Genomic DNA, 12870 nt, shown 5'->3' on the forward strand with positions numbered 1-12870 from the left:
GTGTGCAGGTGCATGTGTATAACTATAAATTTTAGAAGTATATAGTATGTATTTGTGGTGCTGCATAATACACAGACCTGGAGTATTTCTTGCTGACTGATTAGTCCCAGTGTTTCACTTCTTCACTCAATTATTTGAGGCAGAGTTACTGGAGTGACACCTGGTGGGGTATCTGACCATTTTAAGTTGAAAAGTACTTTCACCTTCTGGATCCCAAACGATTGTATCATTGTCAGATCTACTTAAAACAGATTTATATGTTAAAACCAGTATTGCCATCTCCATCAACCCAGTTCTCCCTCCAAAGTTGTGGAGGAGCCTGGATTAATCAGTATTAATCAGGCAGGTTTGATCAGTAGTTTTGATGAGAAGACTGAATGAGTCTGTTGATGAGAAGACTGAATGAGACTGTTGAATCCAGACTAGTTTAATTCTTTTCCATTCCAGCCACTGCTGTTCTGAAGATAAATATCCATGCACAGGTTTAGTGTAGTTTAAGTCATCCCTCTCAACTATATCTGTTGTTGATGGGAATTAGTTTTCATGTACAGCATTCATGTAGTAAATACAGGTTAACTGACTAAATTTTAAAACAATATATGAGAAACTCTAGCAGAGATAAATTATCTGCTTAGTTTAATTTTGAGAAAGGTATTTTCAACCTATTTGGCCTACCTTTTTAATTTTTTTAAAAAAATTATTTGAATTTAATTTAGTCTGTGTTCTTATATCAATGTTCCGTGTATTTGTGGAAGTATTCTGTCATGAAGATGCATTAGAATTTGGTGCAAACTTTTAGAAGGAAGCTTTTCCTAGGAGTGCTGTTTTATTTGTGAGTTCATAAGTAACCATTTTATGCAAAAGGAATGGATTGGGGAACATGACAGGACTGGAGATGATTAAATTTTCTGCAGTCTTACTGTCATGTCTTATTAAATCCTCAGTTATTTGGAATGGTAATGATAACATTTTTAGTCTAATGTAATTCTTAAACGATTTGCAAAATAAAAAGAGCAAAACAAAGAAACAAATAACCCCCTTACCCCTCAAAACAAACCCCAAAACCTACAGATCATTTATTTTCTGAACAAAATATTCCTTGTGGAATCACAACAGATTATTTTAGAGACACGATTTTTCTTGTTTACTCTTCGGTGTAGTTTTTTAATTTTGTCATAAATAATCAAAGCCATTGTGTATACCCCTACTTACTGTGGAAGGGAAAGGTGTTTTGGGGTTTTTTGGGGGTTTACTCACAAAATGTCAAGAATGGCAAGGTTTTTTTCAGTGGAGGGTATCTTGGGAGATGTGATGAACAAGATTTTTCTAAATGATGTGACCACTAAAAGCTGCATCTCACCATCAAAAATCTCTAAATGCCAGATTAAATCAAATCCAGCTATGAGAGCTGCTACATTAAAAGTGATTTTTCTGCCTCATTCCTCTGTAGGAAGTGGATGTTCACTTATTTGTGTTGGGTTTATGCAGGATAGTAGGATAGCAAATCACACGGTAAGGAACACCAATTACATTGATTAACTATGGCTTTAGTACAAGACTCAGGTTTTCAACATACTGAGCTTTGCAGTTCTAATCTGATGGAGGTGGTTTTTTTTTCTTATTTTGTCTTTTCATTAGGTTATCTGTTGCATTAAAATCACTGGGACTATTCATGCTGTTTGATTGTATGCTTTTACTTGCTAATGGTTTAGTAGCAGAGTACCTTGAAGGCGGTTTGCATGCCCTGAAAGGTAATACTCCACTCCCTTTCAGGCTTTGTGAGCTGCTGTTTGTATTGAGTAGTTACCTCACTGAAGAAGGGCTTCTTTGAAATCCTTGTGGCTGCTGACTATTCAAGTGCCCTGACTACACATAGAAATGAAGCTAATCTTTAAAAGCTGGTTTTTAATGTAAAAGATTCTTGTGTAGCTAGTCAAGTTAGAGCATATTATCTATGTTGAGTTTAAACCCATTTTGAATTTACTTGAGTTCATTCAAATTTGCTGGGTTAAAATGCAGAGTAGTGGCCTGCAAACCCTAAACAATTTAACTGCACATCTGGATAAACTATAGGAGCTTTGCAATTCACTTGATATGGTTGCCCATAGATAAAGAAAAGGAGATGCATCTTCAGGTTTAAAGAAACCAATCAAGGCATTAATGGTCAGAAAAAAATGCTGTTTAAGATATATAATCTCTTCTGGTGCATGTTTAAAATATATTTGCTTCCTTGTGAGAGGAGGAATAAAAAATGCTCTAATGCCAATCTACTTGCCACAGAGGTATCAAAACATGGCACCTCTATATTGTCTTCAATTAGGAGGATTTCATAAGTACTAAGGGAAAAGTTTACTTCTTTTCTTCCATTAGATCTAAATCTCTGAATTTATAAGAAAAGTTTAATTTTTTGAGTCTTGCACGCATTGTTCTCCTGGGGATTAGTTCTCTTACAAAACTGCTTTCTTCCAGGTGACAATTCTTGTTGTCCATGCTAAATTGCTTTGAAGACTGTCTGTTGCACGGCCTCTCTTACTCTTCTGCTACCTCTTAGTCCCTAATTGGCTTCATTTTCCTGCCTTTCTGAAAGCTTCCTGCTGCTTTATTCCCTCGCTTTATTCCCTCGGTCATTGCCCTGCTGCATTACTGGTAAATGTTGTCATGACTCCTGTCTCTTGCAGCTTTGGAGATATGTTGTCCTTTACACTGACTGCATTTGTTGAGCTGATGGATCATGGGATTGTATCGTGGGATACATTCTCTGTGGCATTCATTAAAAAGGTAAATTTGTAATCAATGCTATCTGTTCTATATCAGTTTAAGTTTTTGAGGTGAGTTGTGGTTTGGGTTTTTCCTTTCTTCCTTCTCCCTCTCCTCCCCCCCGGAAAAAAAAAAAAAAAAAGGTTCAGGAAACCGGGATTAAAGTGCTACTTCAAACTATAAATGTTTGTATCTGCAGAATCTGGCCCAGCTGCTGTGGAAATCAGTTGGAGAGGATTGAGATCAAAACAGTATTAGGCTTATTACACAAGAAATTGCTTACTCAGATATAATGTGACCTCCCTGTGCAGATTACAATGCAATTAAGGAAAAAATTAGTATTTTGATTTAATGTAAACTAATATAAGTAATGCCTTATTTCTAGGAAAAAAAAACCCAGCTCTGAAATCTTTGCTCTGGGGGATATGGGAAGAAGAGAATTTGAAATTAAGATGATATCTGCTAAGTTTATCCAGCTGTACTCTGGACCCCTGAATCTTGAGTTATGTGGGTTTGAAGCAGATCTTTCCACCATTTGCAACAGATCTTTCTTTTTCTTGCGTGTAAGAGATGCACAAAAGCAGCAGAAACATGGTAGTGCTCTTTAGGTAAAGAAATGTAACAGACTTCAGAAAAAAGGTTTTGTTACTCATGTAACCCTTTTAATTTACCGTGGGAAAAAAAACCAAAACAAAACAGAAACCACATCGTGCTTCTTTACAAAGCATTTTCAAACCAGATTGAACTCAGAATTTATTATAAGTTAAAATGCATTTGTACAGGTTCAAAAGATATCAATTACTGCATTAAAATAATATCAGAAGCAGTAATGGAATTAATATAATCTGTGGCAAAGATGCTGTCACTTTAGCAGAGTGGTTAGAAAATTTGGTTAGAAAATTGTTATCACCAAAGGAACGTATAAATTTACTTTTGTTACCAAAAGTGAAAGAAGAATCAACTATGAAAAGAGCATTAGATACATTGTATCTAATGTTTGGTCATTATCATTATCAATTTTGGTCATTAAAAATGCTGGATGCTATTTATAAGAAAAATAGTATAACTGATCTTTTTTTTTTTTTTTTTAATTGGCATTGAGGGTTTGTTTGTTTGTTTGTTTTTTCCAATCTTGCAGTCTAGATAGCTTATGATGGTGATGATTATTGTTATCTTTTCATGGCAAAGAAAATTCTACAACTGTTTTTTTAACTGATTGCAAGCGATACAAAGTCAAGCCCAGAATGTCTTATTTGCTAAGGCAGCCTACTAAGGAGCATATGAAGAAACTTGCTAAAATTAGTTTAAATCAATTTACTTCCTTAGTGACTCAAAATTATTGTCTTTGTCTAACTTTACCAACATCTTTTGCCCTGTGGGTTGTATTTTAATGGCAGAAGAAAGTGTTGTGTTCACCCCTGTTTAACGGCTTATCTCTTCTGTTTGGCACTTCCATAGTTTTCCTTGGACAATGACCCAATTTAAAAAACAAAGTAAAAGACATAAACAAAAGTATTCTCTTAAAGTACCTATGAAAACCAAAACTGGCAAGTATAACCAAAAGTGAAACTGGTGAGCAAGAAAGGGACCAAGGAGAAGCATAGGAAAGTTAGAAGAGAAACAGAAGGAAAAAGAATGACAGAAATAGAGGAAAGAGGCACAGGTGTGTCCTGATCTGAGCGGAGTTGGGAGCCAAAACATCAGAGCCCTCAGTGGGGCAGTGTGGGCAAAGGGCAAACCTTTGGACTATGCCTCTCTGGCGGCAATCTGCAGCTTCATTCTCACTTGCTTCTCGGACCTTGGCTTTTGACAGGCCACTTGAGGTTCTTGATGGGCTTGCTCAAGTGGTTGACAGGATGGATACCAGAGATGATAAGTTTCTGTTAGCTGAGGGGGAACTTCAAACCAAGGGCTTTCACCCTTTGAAGCTGTCTTTCATGTTCAATGAAAGCTAAATTGGAATGGAGTGGAATTAGCCTGAACTTTTTTCTTGAATGTTTTTAACCTAAAAATGTAAAAGCTGGACGAGATCTCAAGGAGAACCCTTGACTGCTTCTAATGACTAACTCTTTGGTGTTGGATGCAGACTTGTTCCCACCTTTTGGGTACATAAAGACTGCTATTCCAACTCCTGCAAATAAGAATTGATGCTTTCAAAGAGAGCTTTGTTGCTTATCTTGAGGGAAAACAGCATCAGTTGAAAAAACTTCCTTATGATGTGCAGATTCTCTCAAGACCTTTTTCTTGCTTGTGACGATACAATTTTCAGCTTCCATAGTTGCCTAAAGGATTGGGATTCCCAGTTCTTAGAAAAAGTCACGGTAATTGAATATCAAAACTGACCTGGTTCCAGCAAGGACAGGACTAATTTTTGCAGTAGCCAGAAGGGGGCATGGCTGGGACCCGAAAGTTATTCTGTGGCACCTTGTGTTATTTTCTGGGTCAGGGTAATGTAGAGGCGGTTCTCATATTGCCTGTTTCCATGTGGTGAGCATTCACATGTGAATTGTTTGCCTCTCCTATATCCCCTTTTGTTAATATTGTTGCTGTTGCTGTTCTTTTTCTTATTTTCTTGCTGTTTCCAGTAAATTGTTCTTAGCTCATGACACTTACCTTTTGTGCCTCCAGTTCTCCTCTCCAGCCCACCACAGGGGGGGAAAGAAGGAGGATGGGGGAGTGAGCGAGCAGCAGTGTGGTTTGGAGAGTCTCAGTGGTAGCACTAAATTAGGGAATGCCATTTGTAAACCTAATTTGGTGCCCACTGTGGGGCACAAAGGATGAAGATAACAGCAGATCTGACTGGAGCAGGATGGAAACAGATTTGATGTAAGCATTTGTTTTATGAGGTCCAGAGCCACTGATCACAATGCTGCTTGATCTGTTCATGTGGTTGAGGTATCAAACCATATATGTTTCCTTATACCTACTATTTGCCCATCTGGATGTTCTTTTTCAGAGCAGGGAGAGGGATCAGGATTTTTTTTGCTGTACTATGTGTTGGCAGTTTATGATGTGATAAAATCAAGGGCAGTGAGGATCATTTTGGATATGTGTTCACTGTTGCTCTGCTACCCTTACCTTGGGTGCTACCTCTGTGAGTCCATTAATACTTGTGCTCAGCCTGTAGGGAGAACAGGGAAGGATGATCTTTTCTAGCTTTTCAACCATTTTTTCTCCTTCAGGCCTGTTACAACAGCTTTTGAGAATTTTGAATTTCCTCTGGATGTTAAGGAAAGCATGCTGTGTTGCTCATCTGTCATGTCTCCTCACTATGGTCCACACCATGTTTAGAGTTACAAAATAGATTTTAAAGAGGATCTTCCAGAGATCTGCTGTGAAGATGGATAGTCATGAGTGTCATGGAATGTGGGAGAAAATGGCCCAGCTTTTGACAACTCCAATGGTTTGGAAGTTCACTCCTGAACAACTATAGGACCTTGAAAAAGTGGCATAATATTTGAATTTGAATGAAAAATGCTGTGGCAGTTCCAGTGAGGCTCAGAGTTATACAGTATGCTGGACCCTGGCTATTGTTTACTGGATACTGCTCAGTACTAGACAGCACACTCAGGGGGAAGGGAGGAAAAGCAAAGCAGGCACTGTGGCCACTCAAACTGCAGCTGAACCAGAGGAACAATCCATGCTGGTAGCAATTGCCCCTCTACAGAAGAAGAAATTCAAGACCGAATCAGTTCACATAGTGAGGGATAAGGAGGGAGCAGAGCCCTCAGAACAGGAGGGAGAGGCAGGGCCAGAGATAATCACCTGGTCCCTATCCCCAGGTAAGCTGTGAGATATGTGAAAAGATTTCAGCCTCCATTAGGGTGAGCCTCTACTGACCTGGCTGCTCTAATACTGGGATATAGCTGCCCATGATATGAAACTAGATGGTAGTAAAGCAAAGCAACTAGGATTCCTGTCCTGGGATGTGGGCATTGACAAGGGGACTGGGAAGAGGACAGAAATGCTCAGCCTCTGGAGATGACTCCTGTAAAGCATGAGGGAAAGGTAGTCTCTCAAGGGTGATCTTGTAGTGTGCCCAAGCAGGTAGAACACCATGGAGAAAGGTGTCCAGTACCTGAGGGAATTATCTGTGCTGGAGGTAAACTATAATGATTCAAATAATGAGCAGTCCCCTGTAGATCCAGATGAGGTTCAGTGTACACAATCCATTTGACAGGAGTTTGTACAGAGTGCGCCATCACTGTACACCAACTCATTGGAAATAATGTCAGTGAAAGGAGGACAAACAGTGCTTCAGGTGACCAGATGACTCTGGCAAAATGAAAGATCATCTCTTTTCCTCCCTACTGACCTGTGTCTCAGCTGGGGAAAGACTGTCCAAGACTGGGGACAGATTTGAAAGATTCAGTCAAGTTAGAGAGGAAGTGCCACATCAGACCTACAAGAGTATAAGGCACTGGTGCAAAATAGATCCTGATGCCATCAAGATACGTAGGGGCAGAATCTATCTCCATTGATTCTCCATGTGAGAACAATCTGTAATGTTGAATTATATAATACTAGTTGCTGAATAAAACTGTCACTGTATGCCACTAACATGGACAATGAATATGGACTGCTCCAGGTACACCAGTCATGAGCTCCTGATGCGACTTGCAACCAGCTGACAGCACACCAGCCCTCCTGGAAAATGGCTGGGATGGAAAGAACCCACAGTCATGGACTAAATGAACTCAACAGATGTCTTGGAGGGGTGGTCATTGATTATGACTATGAAATAATACCCCTGCGTGTGTCTGTATAGATAAATATTTATAATAGAGGTATAAATACATAAACATTTATATATATGTTTGAACATATATTTAGGTAGATAAACCCCAAAAATATTTATAAACATATATAATATCTATAACTATATTATAAATATGTATAGTTGGAAGATGCAGGATTTGTACATGACATAAATGGTATAGAATGAGGGGTGGATAATGTCCTGGTTCTGGCTAGGACAGAGTTAATTTTAGCAGTAGCCAGGAGGGGATATGACTGGACTCGGAGATTGTCCTGAACCACCTCACATCGCTGCCAGGGATGGGGCAATGGGTTCTTTCTCGGTCAGGATAACATGGAGGCAGTTCATACGTTGCCAGTTTCTGCGTGGTGAGCATTCACATGTGAATTGTTCGCCTCTTTTGTATGCCCTGTTACTAACATTGTTGCTGTTAATGTTCTTTTTCTTATTTCCTTGCTGTGCCCAGTAAAATGTTCTTATCTCACCCCAGGATGTTCACCTTTTATGCCTCCAATTCTCCTTTCCAGCCCACTCTGGGAAGGGGGAGGGAATGAATGGTGCATGGTTTGGGGTGTTTTAATGGGAAATGCCATTCCTAAACCAAGACAAAATACACTGTAGAAATTTGTTACCACCATTTTTAGTTCCTACAAGAGGAGAAATAAAGTTTGTAGTATTGGTTGAGATAGTTAAAAAGAAAAACCTCTTAGAATTATTTATGTAATAGCTGTTTCAAGTGTGTGATGCAGAGTCTTAACAACGATGGATTTTTATTCTGCTTTCCAAAATGTATTGTGCAGGAAAATGGGGCGGCGGCTGGGAAAGTATTGTTGTGTGTTGCAGCTGTCATGTCCTGTAGTCAAGTGCAACTCCAGTGCCTTACTTTAAAATGATATGCACCTTTTAAAATTTTACTGTGCATTGGAACTTAAAAGAGAACAAAACATAGACAGATTCTTATGTACATTTCTGACAACAAAATAGTCCAAGCAAATAATTAATGAATATATATAATGAAAATCAGATCTGTTTCCTTCACTGTTCTTTCCCTATGTAGTTTTTATTCCTGGCATGTTTTTTGGGTTTTATTATTATTGTTATTATTTTCATTTTTTTTAAACTTTTGATACTCTTCTATGCTTTAAGTAATGCTGAACTGGGAAGAGAAATCAAATTATGTAGTTTAGTTTGCTATAAGTTTCTCATCTACCCTCAATTTACATGTTTAGCTCCTATTTAATCAGATGATTGGAGCTGAATGTGTAAAGGGATTCTGATTCCTAAGTTCCCTTGAAATTGGTAGCAAGTTAAGCACCCAGACACTTCCTTTGTATGTGGCTATATACGTCCCAATAGGACTATGCAGTTATTAAGGTTACAGGTATTTTGCTGAAGAAATAGTTTTATCCTTAATGAGAGACACCTATATGAGAGGATTATTTTTGAATGTCAAAAGCCCTCTCTGTGTGGAATGGTCAATAAGCAGAAAACAGGAAATAGCACAAATTTGAACTCCTGTTCATTCCTGTCTCTTCTCAAGAAGGGTGTCTTTTTTTCCCTACATCCAGAACTTCAAGTGTGGTAATAGAATTTCTTTTTGATGTAATTTTGCTCCCTCTGGAACTTGCATGCCTTATTTTTCAGGGTAGACAAACCTATTATTTCTGACCAGACTTCATGCTTTAGCAAGGTGGTTATGAATTTATATAGCTTGACATGCAAGTTACCCAGCAGATGTTTTGCATCTAGGTTCAGTGTGATATGTCTTTTTTTTAAACACACAAGGCAGCTTCATACCTTGTGTTACTGTTTATGAGTAACAGAGGTTATGGTCCAAGGTCAGAAGGATAAATAAGGCTAAGGCAGCCTTGCCTAGGCTGAGGTTCCAGTTATCTATACTGTTACATTTCTGCAGCACCTCATATGAATATGTTTTATCCCAGTAAAGCATTAATACTGACACTTGAAGGAGCTGCTGCACCAAGAATCATTTGTATGTGTCAGGGCTTCTAAAGAGGTGACAAAAGTCTGGCAAGTTGGGACACAGTCTGGACATACTGTATTCCATTGATTCATGGATGCCTGATAACTGAGGCATCCAGGGTGCATTTGGTTGAATGTGTGAGCAGTGCAGAGTTGCTCTGTGCATACACTGTCCCTATCGTAGGCCTTGTGGACATCTGGCAGCTCTGGCTGCAAAGCATCAAAACACACCTGGATTACCATTAAGAGAGGTAGGGTAGCACAGTGCTTCTGAGATACAGGTTGTTACTCTAAACAACACATTGTGCTTCATATCCTAATATAAATATTAGTTGGGCTTAGGACTTGATGGCAGCAGATATTCAAAGTCCGGAGTAGGAAAAGGCTAACTGAGTTGCTTCTTTCCTCCTGTTCTCCATGCATACATAGGTTGGTTCTTCACAGAAAATAAAGTCCGTATATATTCTCTGAGCTTCATTTGGAGTAGTATGTTCCTGCTGTGGTAACACAAACTAAGTAGCAGAACAAACAGCAGTGGTGTAACAGATTAGAATAATCTGTCCCACCTTTGTTGTTGTCTCCAGACAAAGTTGCAGAAAGGGTGTTTTGCTCCTTCAGTACTACTTAAAATGCCACAAGCGCAAAACAATACCATTGTCCACATGTCAACACTTAACTGTGAATTTTACAGGATAGCTTTTCCAAGCCTAGAGCATGTCTTTCTTCCTCCTAAAGGAAAAAATGCCTAGATCTGAGCAAGTATTCAGAATCGGAAACAGTAAAACCACATTAGCAGCTTGTAGCATGAGTACTGAAGAGGCGTGTGCTCCGTATTTTCTGGAAGAAATATATCAAACTTGAGATAGGGCCACTGTAGACTGTTATTTGGCTGTAAAGAGCAAATAACTGTGGTCACAGCACATTTCTTCTGTCTGTCTCTGCTTTCTTGGGTACCTTTCATCTTGACAATGCTGGTATCAGTTCATTCAAAGAAAACCCAGGCAGTTCTTGCTTCCTGCATCAGTAGAAGGCAGGTTTCTTCCCAGGAAGCCAGGTACATGGACTTGGCAGCATATGGAAGAACACGTGTTGCCACATCTTACTGCCCAGCTGTGTTGGCTCTGCAGATGAGTGTCATTGCCACACTGCAAAACTGCATGTCATTGCCACACTGCAAAACAGCAGAGGTCAGACCTGGTTTTAATTAATGTGCCATTTTTTTTGTGGCAGCTTGCAGTAAAAGTGAAGGTTATTAATGCAAGGCTGGACTCTAGACAGAGTTATGGAACTGGTTGTCCTGATAAACGATCACCAACAAAGTTTTAATTTGTAACCTGGAAAGAGCTTTCAGCATTGTTGGTAACAGCAAGGGGGAAAAAAAGACATGTTTATCTAGAATGTGTTTTGCCAGAAAGCTAGATCTAAATTTCTCTTTTGAAACATTTGCCTTAAGCCTCGGTATTTGTTTGGACAAAACTAGCTGCACAGGTTTCTGCTCGAGAGAATGAGAGGTAGTCTGCTTGTCCTTTCCTAAGTTTTCCACACAAAAAACATGATTGTTCTATTTCTTGCATGTTGATTTACCATGTTCATAATGTAATGGTAAAGTATACACTGTCACATGAATACTGACATAAATCTATGGTGATTTGTGCCAGCTGAAGAACATGTGGCACTCTGTCCTTTGATGGTATATGCAGTTCCTTGTTGACTGTTTTTAGGTATTTGCTGATACTTAGTATGTGGATAGGATTACTTTTTTCTAATGCCTTTCTGAGACACGTCCACAGTTTTCTTTCTTATCTTCCCCTGTTTTCATGACAAGATGTAAATTCTCTAAATTATTGTATTTGCAGATAGCAAGCTATGTGAACAAATTTGCCTCAGACATCTCTATCTTGCAACGGTCACTAGCAATCCTGGAGTCGATGGTGCTCAATAGCCATGACCTGTACCAGAAGGTAGCACAGGAGATCACAATTGGGCAGCTAATCCCACATCTGCAGGGGTGAGTGTATTCAGCTCCCACTTGATATGGTGGAATAATTTTTTTTTCCCGCAAAATGAGCACAGCATTTGGAAAAAAAACAGTGGTATTAAGACTGGCAACCTCTTTTATGATTCCTGTGTCCACTACAAGTGATTGGATAAGTGATAACCAGCTTTCTGGAGTTGCTTGGTCAGTAGGAGGGTTTTTTTGGTGTTTAAATTTTTTTTTTTTAATGAGGTGCATGTGTAGTTGGAATTAGGGAATGAAGAGAAGAGCACCCTACAGTAATAAAATATTTTATGCCATCAGCATGCAGACGGGATTGTTTTGCTTGTCAGCCTCTGGGAAGTGTGTAAGACAAAAATTGCTTACTTTTTGCTGAAGGTATATTTGAAAAGGGAGGGGCTTTTTCTTAAATAGTAATGTGCAGTGGTTAAATGGTTGGAAACTACCTCTTGTAGCGTAGGCAAGTGTATGGGAGCATGTGCATAGTGTATAGTTATGCTTGTCTCCTAGCTGGGACATTTTTAACTCCCCTGAAAAGCTTTTAATACCAGCAGGTTCATCTCCAGAACCCTTTAAGGGAAGATTCCTCTTTCTACCTCTGGATGTTGAGCATCTGGCAGAAGCTGCTTGTTGGTCTACTACTATGATCAGTGGAGGGTCGATGGCACTTCAACAGGGTCATTCATTGCACCTTCCTAGAATGCTGAGTCTCACTCTGGTGCATCTTGTCTCTCTCAGTAATAAAGACAACCTGGTCTTGACCAACTTTGATTACCTAACTTGCATGGTTAACATGAATTGCAAACAGTTCCTCCAATTCTACCTCCAGCTGGAAGATAAGTGTCTATAGCTCATGTGAATTCATGTTCTTCTCTTAATGTTTATGACGTTGTTCCAAACAGGACAGACCAAGAAATCCAGACGTATACCATTGCGGTAATAAATGCACTCTTCCTTAAAGCACCAGATGACAAGAGGCAGGTAAGTTGTTGGGTTTTGTGTACCTATGTATCTGTAGGGGAGTAAGGGAAGTGTTTCATATTCTTACCTGCAATTGTCTCAGTCACACTTTTCTTGCAGTTAATTCAGACTGAATCTTGATCAGTTATTTCATGTTGGTATATCGTTCATTTTAATGGAGCTACCTCCATCTTGCATCAGTATTAGTAGGGATTAAGCATTCTTCCATGCTTTTGTAGTTCCCTGTAACCTCATTTGAACCATATTGACTGTGGCTGACTGTAGTATTTTTTTGCCAGCACAGCTTGTAAAACCAGGCTATTTTTTGGTAGGATGTTTTTCCCCCAGGTTTTTTATGTAAAAGTGTGTTCCTTTTGAAAATGGAAATATCTTGCCATGTAAGCATTTCATGACT

The 12870-nt window shown here is 39.1% G+C and overlaps 1 protein-coding gene across 2 annotated transcripts in view; it reads left to right on the forward strand.

The window, feature by feature from the left end:
* The window catches only part of ELMO1 (engulfment and cell motility 1), a 311383-nt gene that overhangs the window by 104300 nt on the left and 194213 nt on the right, over window positions 1-12870 (forward strand). For both annotated transcript variants that reach the window (XM_027891987.1, XM_027891995.1), the window contains exons 9-11: window positions 2679-2778; window positions 11356-11507; window positions 12398-12476. In XM_027891987.1, the coding sequence (XP_027747788.1) occupies window positions 2679-2778; window positions 11356-11507; window positions 12398-12476 (331 nt within the window). The remainder of the gene's footprint in view (window positions 1-2678; window positions 2779-11355; window positions 11508-12397; window positions 12477-12870) is intronic.

The sequence above is a fragment of the Empidonax traillii genome, unplaced genomic scaffold, assembly GCF_003031625.1.
Source record: "Empidonax traillii isolate 1590-97213 ecotype Southwest subspecies unplaced genomic scaffold, ASM303162v1 scaffold14:size4059594, whole genome shotgun sequence".
Taxonomy (NCBI): Eukaryota; Metazoa; Chordata; class Aves; order Passeriformes; family Tyrannidae; genus Empidonax; species Empidonax traillii.